This window comes from Plecotus auritus, assembly GCF_963455305.1.
Source record: "Plecotus auritus genome assembly, chromosome: 1".
Classification (NCBI taxonomy): Eukaryota; Metazoa; Chordata; class Mammalia; order Chiroptera; family Vespertilionidae; genus Plecotus; species Plecotus auritus.
Window position 1 is genome coordinate 112,119,782 of NC_137770.1, and position 15,830 is coordinate 112,135,611.

General features: G+C 38.1%; 1 protein-coding gene across 21 annotated transcripts in view; it reads left to right on the forward strand.

The window, feature by feature from the left end:
- Positions 1 to 15,830, forward strand: part of CREM (cAMP responsive element modulator) — a 96,913-nt gene that overhangs the window by 63,882 nt on the left and 17,201 nt on the right. For 3 of the 21 annotated variants that reach the window (XM_080665196.1, XM_080665199.1, XM_080665200.1), the window contains one exon: positions 6,945 to 7,133. The exons of 7 other annotated variants lie outside the window; for them this stretch is intronic. In XM_080665196.1, the coding sequence (XP_080521322.1) occupies positions 6,945 to 7,133 (189 nt within the window). Of the gene's footprint in view, positions 1 to 6,777; positions 6,831 to 6,944; positions 7,134 to 8,125; positions 8,195 to 13,704; positions 13,880 to 14,408; positions 14,556 to 15,830 lie in introns of those variants that run through there. 11 more of the 21 variants (XM_080665191.1, XM_080665185.1, XM_080665201.1 and 8 more) reach the window with 10 other exon arrangements.

The following is a 15,830-nucleotide window of genomic DNA, read 5'->3' on the forward strand; positions in this document are numbered from 1 at the left end:
TAGTAGAAAAATAACTTAGTAAATTAATGAATTACACTTTACCTAGACAATTTCTTTCTTAATGAAAGATCAGTGTGTCCAACATTCAACTGGTGCATATAGAGTGCCCCACTTAATTATGTGGTATAGCTCACCTGAGATTTGGGATGGGAGAAGGTAGGTATCTCCCAGAGCCGTGGTTGGCAAACTGCAGCTCGCGAGCCACATGCGGCTCTTTGGCCCCTTGAGTGTGGCTCTTCCACAAAATACCACGGCCTGGGCGAGTCTATTTTGAAGAAGTGACGTTAGAAGAAGTTTAAGTTTAAAAAATTGGGCTCTCAAAAGAAATTTCAATTGTTGTACTGTTGATATTTGGCTCTGTTGACTAATGAGTTTGCTGACCACTGTCCCAGAGCAACTAGAACAACAGAGCTTAACCTCTACCCACCACTACTATGAGCAGATAACATACTAACAGGCTTGAACAAATTAATAATGGACATTGGAGTAGAATTTAGTTGAATATATAATCTAGTTATTCATTTTTAATTCAATTTAGATATTTTATGAAACTGTAATGTTATTAAAGATTACTTAAAAGAGGAAAATAAGTATGCATATAGTCTAAAATAAAAGAACAATTTTACTTCTGCTTGAGTCCCAAGTAATATTCATAGATCAATGTGGACTCTTCATTGCTCACATCAGTGTGGGCATAGGAATAAGCATTTATGCTTCAGTTGCATGTGTCAGTCTAAGAAAGCATTAATAAAGCTTAGGTCCCCAAAGTAAAATTAGTGGGAAATACAAAGGTATTTTATTTTTATTGGTTACTCATGGGCTTGTTATGGGCCAAACATTTTATTTAAAAATGATTAATCAGATGTGATGTCTGAACTTTGTTTGGAAATACTCCAGACTAAATTAAAAAAAAAAAAAAAAGGTTTGAGATGAGTGGGCAGGGGAAATAGCTGGCACAAAATTCTTGCTAGAAAATTCCTTTAAGGTTTTTTTAAAGGAGCTAAACAAAAGATCACACTGAACTCATTCAGTTGATTTCATCTTAGTTTTTCCTATTATTTATCTCAATGAGTGTTTACTGAAAACATATTATACTATTCTTGAATATTTTGTAACCTAAAACATTTTCTAAAATCTTTTGAATACACATATGTACAAGCAAAGCCTATTTCCAGTATCCTGAAGCATTGGGAAATCTTGTTTATTGTCAAATGAGAGGTCACATTTGAAATGGGAAGGTCCTCTCTCATTTGATAATGCCATAGTTAGGAGTACCTTCGTTATAGAAAAATAAAAGGCAAAAGTACGAGACTTATCAGAAGAAATGTGGTCCCCTTAGAGCCAGCTTGTGTGTCTGTTTAGTTTTTGCTTTTCACATCTAATTCTATAATGACTTAACCCAAAAATAAAATGATGAGAGTAACAAATTCTTGATATTCCAGCTTTCACAGTGTGAAAGCAATAAGTTTTCATTGGAACTATGGGGAAATATTGACAGAAAAAGGCGGGGGAGAAGAGGGTTGAAAAAAAATTTAAAAGTTTGAAAAAAAAAGAAAGCAAGGATCTTTGTTATCTACCTATTTTGTAGTTCTTATCCTTGGAAGTAACTACTGTCACCTCAGATTTTTTACCAGTCCAAAAACTAATAATTGACATTAAAAATTAAGTTCTATTATCAGAATTTGAAACCATACTTAATTTAACTCTTCTAGATCCATAAGTGGCTTAAGTTGTTTATAATACAGTCTGTCTTGAGGAAATGAGGCATCCATTTATCATATTGGGTGTCTGCTATATGCTAGTGTGAAAAATGGCAGGAATGAGGCCATTTTAAAATGGAGCCAAAGCAACCATTCAAGAGGAACTGTCTTGCTCCTTGTGTTTCTTGAAATTTTGGACTGACTGGGCCAAACCACTATTGTTTTACAGTTATAAAGTCAGCAGGACAGTCTGATCACAAGGAGTAATGACTGTAGACTTTCTATCTGAAGATAGAATCAGCAATAGTAACTCAGCTTATCAGTACTAATATGAATTTTTTCTTTTCATATAATTATTCCTTTCCTTTTTCTCATAAAAACCTCTTGCTTTCACCCTGTATTTGGGACACTATTTGAGTTTCTGCCTGAAACTGCTCCCCAAATTACAATTCTTTGACCCCAAATAAATGCTTGTTGCCTCATTTCGGCTTTTAAAATTTAGGTTAACACTAGGCCTTGTGCTTCTTATACAATGTAGTTACATTACTATGGGTGTTCTTTCTCAAAGCACTATTTCTATGACATCAAACTAATTAACAGCTGAAATCATACATTCAAATGCATGATAACAAAATTTATTCATGTCCCGCCATGAAGGTTTAGGAAGCATTATCTCTTCTTTTTCATACTGTACTTTTAAGAAGGTAGATATGGTTAAATCTCTCCCAAACCCTTTCATTCTAAGAGGTGAATCTTGAGACCCTTAAAATCTTTGGAAAGTCGTGATGAAATCTTGTTTTTAAAATGTGTACAGAATATAATGCTGTGGGTGAACCGGATAAAGTGATGTTACATCAGAGTTTCTCAACCTCAGCAATATTGACATTTTATAACTGATTCTTCAGTTTCTGTCAATCCTATTCTAATAGTGGCCTGTGAGTGAACTAAAATGTGGAGAATGTATTTATGTTGAACTCTTAAAAAAATGGTAACCCATCATTTTGTGTAAGGCCCTAGAACAGTGGTTCTCAACCTTTCTAATGCTGCAACCCTTTAATACAGTTCCTCATGTTGTGGTGACCCCCAATCATAAAATTATTTTCGTTGCTACTTCATAACTGTAATTTTGCTACTTTCAATGAATCATAATGTAAATATCTGTGTTTTCCGATGGTCTTAGGCTCTACCCACAGGTTGAGAACCGCTAGCAGGGTCGCCTAAGACCATCGGAAAACACAGATATTTACATTACAATTCATAACAAAATTACAGTTATGAAGTAGCAACGAAAATAATTTTATGGACTAAAAAAGCAATCTCATTTACCATCGCACCAAAAAAATTAAGATACCTAGGAATAAACTTAACTAAGGAGGTAAAAGACCTATATGTGGAAAACTACACGACACTGAAAAAAGAGATAGAGGAAGACATAAACAGATGGAAGAACATACCATGTTCATGGATTGGGAGAATCAACATCATTAAAATGTCCATACTACCCAAAGCAATCTATAGATTCAATGCACTCCCCATTAAAATACCAATGGCATATTTCACAGACCTAGAAAGAACTCTCCAAAAATTCATCTGGAATGAAAAAAGACCCCGAATAGCCACAGCAATCCTGAGAAAGAAGAACAAAATAGGAGGGATCTCAATACCAGATTTCAAGCTGTCTTACAAACCCACTGTTCTCAAAACTGCCTGGTACTGGCACAAGAACAGACATATAGATCAATGGAATAGAATAGAGAACCTAGAAATTGACCCAAATCACTACGCTCAATTAATATTTGACAAAGGAGGCATGAACATACAATGGAGTCAAGACAGTCTCTTCAATAAATGGTGTCGGGAAAATTAGAGAGCTACATGCAAAAAAAATGAAACTAGACCACCCACTTACACCATACACAAAAATAAACTCAAAATGGATCAAGGACTTAAACATACGACGAGAAACCACAAAAATACTAGAGGAATCCACAGGCAGCAAAATATGAGACATATGCCGAAGCAATTTCTTCACTGATACTGCTCCTAGGGAAATGGATCCTAAAGAGAAAATAAACAAATGGGACTACATCAAAATAAAAAGCTTTTGCACAGCAATGGTGACCATCAATAAAACAACAAGAAAGCCCACTGCATGGGAGAACATATTTGCCAATGATATCAACGATAAGGGTTTAATCTTCAACATTTACAGGGAACTCATGCAGCTTAACAAAAAGAAGATAACCCAATCAAAAAATGGGCAACTGATCTAAATAGACACTTTTCAAAAGAAGACAGAAGGAAGGCCAAGAGACATATGAAAACCTGCTCAAAGTCACTAATCATCAGAGAGATGCAAATCAAAACAACAATGCGGTACCATCTTACACCTGTCAGAATGGCTATTATCAACAAATGAACAAATGACAAGTGCTGGCGAGGATGCAGAGAAAAAGGAACCCTCATGCACTGCTGGTGGGAATGCAGACTGGTGCAGCCACTGTGGAGAACAGTATGGAGTTTCCTCAAAAAACTAAAAATGGAACTCCCATTTGACCCAGTGATCCCACTTCTAGGAATATATCCCAAGAAACTAGAAACACGAATCAGAAAGGATATATGCACCCCTATGTTCATAGCCGCACAATTCACCATAGCTAAGGTTTGGAAACAGCCTAAGTGCCCATCAGCAGATGAGTGGATTAAAAAACTGTTGTACATCTACACAATGGAATACTACGCTGCGGTAAAAAAGGAGTTCTTACCATTTGCAACAACATGGATGGAGGTGGAGAGCATTATGCTAAGTGAAATAAGCCAGGCAGAGAAAGATAAATATCACATGCTCTCACTCATTTGTGGAATATAATGAACAACATAAACTGATGAATAAAAATAGATCCAGAGACAGAGAAACATCAATCAGAATGTCAAACCTCAGGAAGGTAGGGGAGGGTGGGGGTAAGGGGGAGAGATCAAAGGACTTATATGCATGCATGTAAGCCTTATCAATGGACACAGACAAAAGGGGGTTGGGGGCATGAATGGGAGGTGGGGGGTAATGGGGGAATGAGGACACATATGTAATACCTTAATCAATAAAGAAATTAAAAAAAGAAAATAATTTTATGGTTGGGGGTCACAACAACATGAGGAACTGTATTAAAGGGTCACGGCATTAGAAAGGTTGAGAAACACTGCCCTAGAACCTTATGTCAAAGGATTAAAGATTTGTTACTGTTATTCTGTCCAATAGTTCTGACAGGTTTATAGTTTCACTTCATCACTTAAGTGGTCCTTTGCTTAGATACTGTTAAAATATCAGGGAATGACTTGGAAATGTTCAGAGTATTGTTTAGATGCTACTGTAACATTCCTGTAAGGTATTTACTAGTACATTGATTTATTGGTATTGTCTTATACTGATGATGTGCTATTTTTTCTTCATTGTAAAATCTAGTTAGCTAGTTTATGTGATAAAAAAAAAAAAAAAGATAGGCCTGGCCTGTGTGGCTCAGTAGTTGAGCGTCGACCTATGAACCAGGAGGTCATAGTTCAATTCCCAGTCGGGGCACATGCCTGCGTTCCAGGCTCCATCCCCGGTTGGGGGCATGCAGGAGGCAGCTGATCGATGATTCTCTCTCATCATTGATGTTTCTATCTCCCTCCCTTTTCCTTTCTCTCTCTCTAAATATATATATATATATATGATAGCTATTGATTCCACTTAATCTCTGGTGTTTAAAACATAGTCATAATCTTTATGTTCAAGTATACCTAACTCTCAGATAGTACTTAGATTTGTCTATTAAGTGACATTTAGAAACATTTCACTTGATCAGTTATTCCTTTGAAACTTTCAGTTAATATGTTAATTTTTAAACATGACTGGCAAGTCTCAGTATTTAGAGGAAATCCTCATAGTTGTTGCTATTAGCTGAGTTAGTTATTTAAGACACTGGGTGTAGAGGTTAGTATTGTAACACAAATTGTTTCAATACAGTATCTTTTAAGGTCCTTTCCAACTTAATATTTTATATTTCAGGATTCTCCTGATATAGTCAAGGCTACAGTTTTGTAGACTTGAGCTTTAAAAAACAAAATATATGTTCCATGAAAAGCTATTTTCTTCTGATGATAAATTAGAAAAGTAGTTAGCTGAATGAAGGTACAAATTCATTGTATTTATGATGCTCAATGGAATTTCACTGACCATTTCTTAAATGTTAAAAGAATGCTATTTAGCTCTGGCTGGGTTGCTCAGTGGATAGAGTGTCGGCCTGCGGACTGAAGGGTCCCGGGTTCGATTCCAGTCAAGGGCACATGCCCAGGTTGCGGGCTCGGTCCCCAGTAGGGGGCATGCAGGAGGCAGCCAATCCATGATTCTCTCTCATCATGGATGTTTCTCTCTCTCTCTCTCCCTCTCCCTTCCTCTCTAAAGTCAATAAAAAATTTTTTTTTTTTTAAAAAGAATGCTGTTTATATCTAAAAATATCTGAAAGGGCCTAGCCAGTGTGGCTCAGTGTTTGAGGATTGACCTATGAACAAGGAGGTCACAGTTCAATTCCCAGTTCAATTCCTGGTCAGGGCACATGCCCAGGTTGTGGGCTCGATCCCCAGTAGCGGGTGTGCAGGGGGCAGCAGATGGATGATTTTCTCTCATCAATGTTTCTCTCTCTCTCTCCCTTGAAAAGCTGGACTTTCTCCCTATATGTATCTCCTCTCTTCTTAAATAATTTAGTTTGATGGATGCCAGAGAAGAGGAAGGCTCCATGAACTCTATATATTTTAATCAGTTCTGAATATAAGTTATTTTCAAGTACTTAGGAGCCTTTTCAGAATATTGTCCTGTGGCCCTAGCTGGTTTGGCTCAATGGATAGAGCATTGGCCTGCGGACTGAAGGGTCCTGGGTTTGATTCTGGCCAAGGGTACCTGGGTTGTGGGCTCAATCCCCAGTAGGGGATGTGCAGGAGGCAGCCGATTAATGACTCTCTCTCATTATTGATGTTTCTATCTCTCTCTCCCTCCCTCTCCATTCCTCTCTGAAATAAATACAAATATATACTTTTAAAAAAGAATATTGTCCTGTGAAGAGGATCTCCTTATCAATTCAACATAGAGAAATAAAGGTAAATTGAGAACATTGGTAATAAACACATAGATCCAGAATATATTCTTCCAATATGAGATTATTAAAAATGAAGCTTGAAATTATCTAATATTTCTTTTCTTTTTCTGTTAAGTTGCTATAGCCCAAGGTGGAACAATCCAGATTTCTAACCCAGGATCTGATGGTGTTCAGGGACTACAGGCATTAACAATGACAAATTCAGGAGCTCCTCCACCAGGTGCTGCAATTGTACAATATGCAGCACAGTCAGCTGATGGCACACAGCAGTTCTTTGTCCCAGGCAGCCAGGTTGTTGTTCAAGGTATATTTTATTAATCTGATACCTTTAGAATACCTGTGGATTACTATACCACACCATTTAGTGGTGATTTTATAGTTTTCTGAAATATACAGGAGGTAGATGGGATGGGGGTTGCGGGGGGGGGGGGGGGCGGGGAGAAGCACTTAATGGCTTGAAGAAGAAATATTTTAGTATATTAAACAAGTTAAATAAATTATATGAATTGTGTTTTTAGCAGGTTTTACTGGCTCTAAAGGAAAGTTAAATTCAAAGTAGCATGATGAAAAAAGGGAGTTGAACATCTGAGTGAATTCTTTAATTAAGTATCTTTTATTTGAGGGTTATATATGTACCTAATATATGTTTATTACCTAGTCTATAAAGATTTGAGTATCCAGTCTATGATGCACTGAATTTGGGCCTTTCCCACACTGTTATACTTAAGTCTTGTAGATCCCTCATTTCAAAACAATTGCTGATTTTTTTTTCTTTAGACTGTTCTTAGTATAGTTGAATTCTGAGGTACCTGATCTACCTCTTATGGAAGCTCAGAGTAGTGAAATAAAGCAGCTGTATGGTAGCCCTAAGTATTGTAGGGGAACCCAAGATTTCAATTTAAATTAGTTATACATTATTTTAATTTCATTCAGTTGTGTTTATAATACAACTGTGATTATAAACTGTGTTTATTATAACTTGCAAAATTCTGCATTTTAAACTTAATTCTATTCTTCTTGGACCATTTGCTAAGGACTTATGACATAGCACTAATTTTAAGAGGAATATTATTAGTTCCTTTAGTTTGAAAATCTTCCAAGTGGTTGGGGAGAGGAGCAGATTATAATTGATATATATCTCATTAATTAGCTTTACTCCTAGGTATTTTGAAGGTTAATGTGGACTGTAATAAAAGTGTATGAAGAACTGAAGTGGTAGCATTTATGGTGTATAAAAAAATATATAGTACTTACTCAATACTCTAATGTTTTCTTTTAAATGTATATTAAAGCCACCCATTACAGGTGCTCCTTGGCTTATGGTGGGATTACATCCTGAAATGCCCATCGTAAATTGAAAATATAGTAAGTTGAAAATGCATTTAATACACCTAACCTACTGAACATCATAGCTTAGCTGAGCCTACCTTAAATGTGCTCAGTTAGGCACATTAGACACAGTTGGGCACAATCATGTCACACAGTGAACACAATAGACCCTGTGATCACCTGGCTAACTGGGAGCTGGGACTCACTGCACCTGCCCAGCATCGGGAGAAAGGGTTGAACCTGACATCACTGGCCCTGGAAAAGATCAAAATTCAAAATTCCAAGTATAGTTTCTATTGAATGAGTGTCACTTTCTCACCATTGTAAAATAAAAAAATCGTAAACAAACTATCTTAAGTTGGGGACTGTATATTTGCCTCATACTCATGAACCTTTTATATCTAAATGGATAATCATAAAGAATAATCATTTCTTCTAAATTTTTAAGTATAAAAACACCACCACAAACTTGATACTTTAACAATGAGAGTTTTTTTTAATTGTTTTTTGTTTTGCATAGATAATACACAAGTTTTGTCCTTTTGGGGTTTATTTAAGAACTTTTTTCTTCCATAAGTCACCAATATATTTTTCTATATAAATTTTATTAGCTTCATAGTTTTACCTTTCACATTTAGGTCCTTAATTCACCCGAGGTTCACCTCTGTATATAGTATTAAGCAGGGATCTATTTTTATTTTTTCTCTACACATGGAGCCACTTTTCTCCTACTGATGGTTTGTCCTTTTCCCATTAATTTATGGGGCAATCTTAATTATACAATAGGTTCTCATGCATATTTGGATCTGTTTCAGAACTCTCTATTCTGTACTGTTGGTCTCTTTTTCTATATGCCAGTATCATGCTGGTTTATTATCTCACAAAACAAGTTCCTCTTTTTTGTTTTTTTAAAGTGCTGATTTAGCTTTTGTAAACCATTATTTTTTCATATGCATTTGGAATACGTTTGAGTTCCTAAATCATAATAATAATATAAAACCAATGATGAGATTTATTCCATTTATAGATTAATTTAGCAAGAACTTAAGCCTTTCTTTTTTTATCGAGGTACTAGAGGCCCGGTGCACGAAATTCATGCATGGGGTGGGGGGGTCCCCTCAGCCCAGCCTGCACCCTCTCCAATCCGGAACCCCTCAGGGGATGTCTGACTGCTGGTTTAGGCCTGATCCCGGGGATCAGGCCTAAACCAGCAGTCAGACATCCCTCTCACAATCCTGGACCAGTGACTCCTAATCGCTCACCTGCCTGCCTGCCTGGTCACCCCTAACTGCCCACCCCTGCTGGCCTGATCATTCCTCACTGCCTCTGTGTGCTGGCCTGATTACCCCTAATTGCCCCCCCCCCGCCAGCCTGGTTGCCCCTAACTGCCCCCCCGTGGCTGGCCAGGTCACCCCCAACTGCCCCTTCCCTGCTGGCCTGATCACCCCAACTGCTCCCCCCCCCCACTGGCCTAGTTGCCCCTCACTGCCTCCCCCCCCCCCCCGCAGCCTAATCTCCCCCAACTGCCCCCCCTGCTGGCCTGGTCACCCTCAACTGCACCCCCCCTCCCCCCGCCGGCCTGGTTGTCCCACGTAGCCTGCTGTTCAGTCGTTTGATCATCCCTCACTAACCCCACTGCCGACCTGGTCATAAGCAGCCATCTTGTGAGGGTGTGAGGGTCAATTTGCATATTACCTCTTTATTATATAGAATATAGAATAATTGACATATCACATGATATTAGTTTTAGGTGTACAACATAATGATTTGACATTTGTATGTCATAATAAATGATCATCACAGTAGGTCTAATTAACACCTATCCCTGCACATAATTACAAATTTGTTTTTCTTGTGATGAGAACTTTTAATATCTACTTTTTCTAACTTTGAAATATACAGTGCAATATTATTAACTGTAGTCACCATGCTAACATATCCAGGTTTTTGTTGCTATTTTGAATGATACCTTTTTATTACATTTTCTAGTTGTTGCTGGTGTAGAAAAATATTATTGATTTTTTAAAAAAGTATCTTGCCTGTTAACCTTTGAAACTTTAGTTACCTTAATAGTATGCTGATTCTTTTTTAATCTATCTGTGATACTATGTGAATATTTATATCAGGTACAAATAAGATGTTTTGTTTCTTCCCTTCCCATCTTTATTCTTCTTGTTTTCTTTTTCTCCTTGTCTTGCCTCTTCTTTTCCTTTCCTTTCCTTTTTAAAAATAGTGATGGTCACCCTACCCGGTTTGGCACAGTGGATAGAGCGTCAGCCTGTGGACTTAGGGGTCCCGGGTTCGATTCTGGTCAAGAGTACATGCCCAAGTTGTGGATTCGATCCCCAGTAAGTGGTGTGCAGGAGGCAGCCAATCAATGATTCTCTCTCTTCATTGATGTTTCTCTTGCTCCCTCTCCCTTCCTCTCTGAAATCAATAAAAATATATATTAAAAAATAATAATAATGATGGCCAAGAGTTCTAGTTCTGTGTGAAACAACAGGTCAGTGGGAATTTTGTCTTACTCTCTATCCCATTGAAAGGTCACAGCAATTTATTTTTGAGATCTCAGTTCTTATCTTGATTGGTCCCTTTGCAGTATTTAACACTGTTGACCTCTGCTTCCTTCGCTTCTCTGATACTGCATTCTTGCCATTTTTCCTTCTGTCTCTCCTGCCTCTCTTCCAGTCTCCTTTATTGGTCTAACCTTCCTTTGCCCATCTCCTGAGTGTTAGTGGTATTCCTCAGACTGCATCCTGGGCCAACTTCCATCTGTGTACTGTCCCAGGTTGAACGCATCCCTGCCATGGCTTCAGTTCACCATGACTATGTCCCCTAACTCCAACTGGCTACTTAGATACACCTCACACATCTCTGGCTTTTAAAATCCAAAACTCCACATCCACTTCCCTACCCCAACTCTCCTTTTGTTTACTCTGTTTCCGTAATGGGTTCTGTCCATTCTGTAGCTTCAATCCAGAAACCTGGATGTCATGCCTTACTCTCCCTCACCTTCTCCATTCATTTTTCCTCCTGCTAAATCACTCATCCTCTCCACCCCCACTGTTATAATCCCAGTTCCAGCTTCTGTCCCCTCTGACCTGGATTCCTGCAGCAGACTTTGGTCTGCCAGGTGTCTGGCCTGAAGCTGGTAGCTGTGGAGCAGTGTACAGATTTTCCTAATCATGCCAGAGACAGTATATCCCTTCTCTGCCTGTTTTTGGGGGAATTGTTCATGAAAGTTCAGCTAGGCTCTCTTTCTTTATCCCTCCCACTGATTCTGGGAGCTAATATTTCTTAAAAACAAAAGTATCTGCATCCAACATTTCCCTTTCTCCATTATACTCTTGATTCTGCAGTTCAGAGTGGTATTTCTAAAATTCACATCTAATCATGTTAGCCTCCAGCTAAACACCCTTCAACAAATGCTATTACTTGTTAGTCAAAATCCTTAACATGGCCCAAATCTCTGCTTGATCTAGGCCTTACTTCCTCCCTCTCAGCTCTTATGCTGAATTTCTTTCATTTCCTTTCCTAGTTGTGCCCTTTCTCCTCTCTAGGGCCTTCACACATAGCCATTTCCCCTGAGACGTTCATGTTTCATCTTGGATAGCACTTCCCCAGGAAGCCTTCCCTGACCACATCTGGCTTAGGTCACCTCTTGCAGTTCCCACTGCAACTTCTCAGGGCATATATCACTGAATTGTGACTCTCGGGGTCCTGCCTAGCTAGATGGTAACTCTGTTTGGACAGGGATTCTTAGTCCCCAGCACAGTCCCTGGCATATGATGAATATTCAGTAGCCATTTACTGAATGAAAATGAAATACTCTTTCTCTAGTGAAAATGTTATTAGTTCTGTGTGATGATTAATTGAGTTTATCGTGTATAGGGAATTTATTAAAACTTTACTAATAGTAGTCAACCAAGCATCCAACCTCCCTCTTTCCATTCCTTCCTTGACCCTTTTTTTACACTATTTATTGAGCACCTAAGTGCCAATGTAAAGAAAGGTTGAGAATAATCTGAACTTTCTGAAATTTGAAATAAAACCAAATAGTATTCTTAGATCCAAACCCTGAGGCGTGGCTGTGACGACAGCGTCCTTTACAGAGCCTCTGATGAGGGTGATGTCTAAGGTGCTCCCCAGACTTTCTTACGTATTAGCAGGATGTCTTCAGTTCATGTGTTCTGGAGAATTACTAGAAATGGGTCCTTCCTGATGTTTCTCTTCCTAAGCATCTGAGTGTCAAGTCCCTGCCTTTACTAGAAGGTGCTTCATTGAATAAGGCAAAAATGTAGTGGGCCCTGGTCAGTTTGGTCAGTGGTTAGAGCATGGGCCCACAGACTGAAGGATTGCAGGTTCAGCTCCCATGGATTCCTGGTCAAGGGCACGTACCTCGATTGCAGGCTGGCTCCCCGGCCCTGGTCGGGGTGATTGTGGCCCAGGTCAGGGCGATTGCAGGAGGTAGCCAATCAATGTGTCTCTCTCACATCAATGCTTTTCTCTCCCCTCTTCCCCCTCACTCTTCCTAAAAAAAAACCAATGGAAAAAATACCCTCAGGTGAGGATTAAAAAAAATGTAGTGGAATGACCTTTCATTGACTTAAGGTCAGCTTGAATTCTAAGCATACAAGGGACTGGACTTTGTACAGCCCGCTGATGAAGGTAAAAGTTCTCAGTGACATGTAACTTTTGTGCTGTAGAGATGCAAATCATTTTTTTCCCTAGGCTGTGGTGCTATACTATTGAACAGGTATCAATATTGTGTCTAACCTTGGACTTATTAAATTTATAGCGATCCAGCTCTCCATGTACCAAACCTTCATTAAGTGAATAAAATTGGATATATTTTTAAAGTTTACAAATAGTAATTATGATTTATTTATGAATTTTTAAATGTCACAAAATTATTTTCAAGGGATTTTAATTTAGTAAAATTATGTGTTAGATTGAGCCACATCTAATTTCTGTTTTTGTGGGCCAAAAAGGTCAAATATGAGCAAGTTTATATGGTTCAATTTAATATTTATGGAAGTGTTATATAACACTATATTTGAATTTTTAAAATTTCACTATCTACTCCTTTCAAGTGAAATTAGCAAATTCCCTTCGGAACAGTTGGATTTTCTGGTGTTGCAAGTAGAAATGTGTTACAAGTAAACAATGGTGGTTAGGTATTTCTTTTTTTATTTATTTTGTTGTTTTTAGGTATTTCTTACTTGGCGAATCTAGAAGTGTCTGCAAAATACATTTCTGGGTATTTCACAGCATCTCTCTGTGCTGATTGTCACTTGTTTACTTTTTAAATCACCAAGTTTTTTGTCCTCCTAAGGGCTAATGCCCCCTTTGTTTACCTAGAAACCTTGGACAGAATAATAATAAAGTAGCCCCATAAGAAACGAGCAGGTAACTTTTAATGCTAATGAGACTTTTTTTTTTGCCAGAGCCCTTCTCAACAGATTTTTATGAAAAATTAAAAACAATAGCAGTTGATCGTTTATTACAGACTTTTTATAAGGGCTTTGGTTTCAGTGAGCCCGTCTGTGACAAAGCAGATTGATGGCAGTGATAGGCTAGTGATGTCATTGTGATGTCAATACTGCCACTTATAACTGCACATGCTTGCTAGTTGGAACACTTTGTGTTGACCTGTGAAAGGAGGAACAGGGCAGTTCTGTGTGCAGAAACCCATCATGGCTGTAACTGGAGATGAAACCGGTAAGAACTTCAGATAAAGATTTAAATTCTGCAAAATTATTTTGGAAGTTTTGAAAAATTATTTACGGACCTCTGAGTATTTCAAAAGTATTGCTTTTCTAATAGCTGAGGAGTTTTATATCTATTCAGTACACAGGCATCTTAGTGTAATTGGTTCTGTGCTCAGTATTATATTATTTGATCCAAGGCAGTTCTCTCTTTCTGCTTCACTAAAATAAGCTGTTACTTCATCTGCAACCTGTTGCATATCCAGGGCAGCTACAAGTTAAACATACATACGGTTCAATTTGTAAAAAAAAATCAAGCTTCCGATTCCGTGGCTGTGTACAAACGTAGCTCCAAAGCAGACCAGCGTTTGTGTACCCACTTGTTTCGTTGCTCGAGTGTCTAAAATGGTCTGTTCCTCTCTAATGGAGTTCAAAGGGCTGACGTCATTGCATTTCCTGGAATCGTGGTTCCTCAGGAAAGTGGAAAAGTTAAACTCCAAGCGGACTGCGCATTTACGTCAGCCCCGAGTCAGGTTGTGATTGAGTCAGTTCCTTTCGGCTCCATCGAGCTGAGCAGAGCGCTGTTGACAGCTTGAGGTTGTTAACTAGCTCCTGGCTTGCCTGTCTCTGAGATCGCTCTTGGACTAAGTAGCTTGATTTGTAAGCCTCACTTTAGTGTTTCTCTGCAGGTAAGTATTTACTTTAGAAAGCCGGCACCGCCCGTTTGTGGGCAGATCCCCCAGAGCCCTGCACCACTCCCGAGGCCCACAGGTGCTGGAAGAGGTGGGCTCCGGGCCCAGGCACCCTCACGCCATCTCTCTGCGGGATTTGCGACTCACGGCGCCCTCTAGTGCACAGCCAGGGAAGCGCATGTCTAAAATCACCCTCTGACCACATTCTTTAAACCTGTTACCTGTAATTCTTTCTATGGTTTGATTTTCTTAGTTATAGGTAATGCTTCTGATTTAGTCGCTAATGTCCCTTGTGTTGTTGCAACTTTGTTTATTGAGTGGTGCTTTATTTCTTACCCAGTACTGAATTGCATTTGAATTCATGAAGAATGGATAGTTGTAAACAGCTTGCTCACAAGTGGGTCTCAGCTCCTCTTCCTAGATAGAAACATTCCGTTGTCTTGAGCAAGTAACACCGGTATTAAATTGTTTTTAAAATTATCTTGAGCTATTGTTTTTCTCAAAGAAGTTTTGTAAAGTTTTAGAGATGTTAGAGATTGCAGAAGTTCTCAAATGGCAAATTTATTATAAGGTATAGGTGGACTTAAACTCAAATACTGCATGTCATATGATTTTAGAACCAAATGCATTTTGTGCATATATTCATTTTCTAAAAGTGATTAGTTTGTTTATATATTTCTTAACTAAGCCTTTCAATTTACCATTTGACTTCTCTAAGCATGATAGAGAATCATAACAAAAAATAAAATGATTTGAAAATACTCAGAATATACTTAAAGATGAACATTTAAGGTAAAAATTTGCACAATTTTTAAACTATTGCTTGTAAATAAATGAACATCACCCATAATGCGTATTCATGATTTACCCTTTTCAATTCATAATTTTCTAAATGTTGAAACTTTAAAATGTCAAACTTTTTTACTAGACCTCATTGTGCCTTTGAAAATCATTGTTTTTGGAAATCTGGTCAGTTCTGACAGAATCAATTCTATTTGAAATGCTGTTTGAAAATGGAATGAACATTGCCTCTTGTTTTGTTTGTTTGTATTTTGAGGTGGATTGATAGATTATTGGCTTGCAAACTTTTTTATCGTGACCCACACTTTATATCATGATGTGGTAGACGTGTGTGTGTGTGTGTGTGTGTGTACCCTACTTTTATATAAAATCCACTTCAAAAATAATGCTTATCCTTAGTATATGTAATGTATTCATACTTTTCTACTTCTTTTTAAAAAATGCTATTCTTAACCCATGAAATTGATTTTA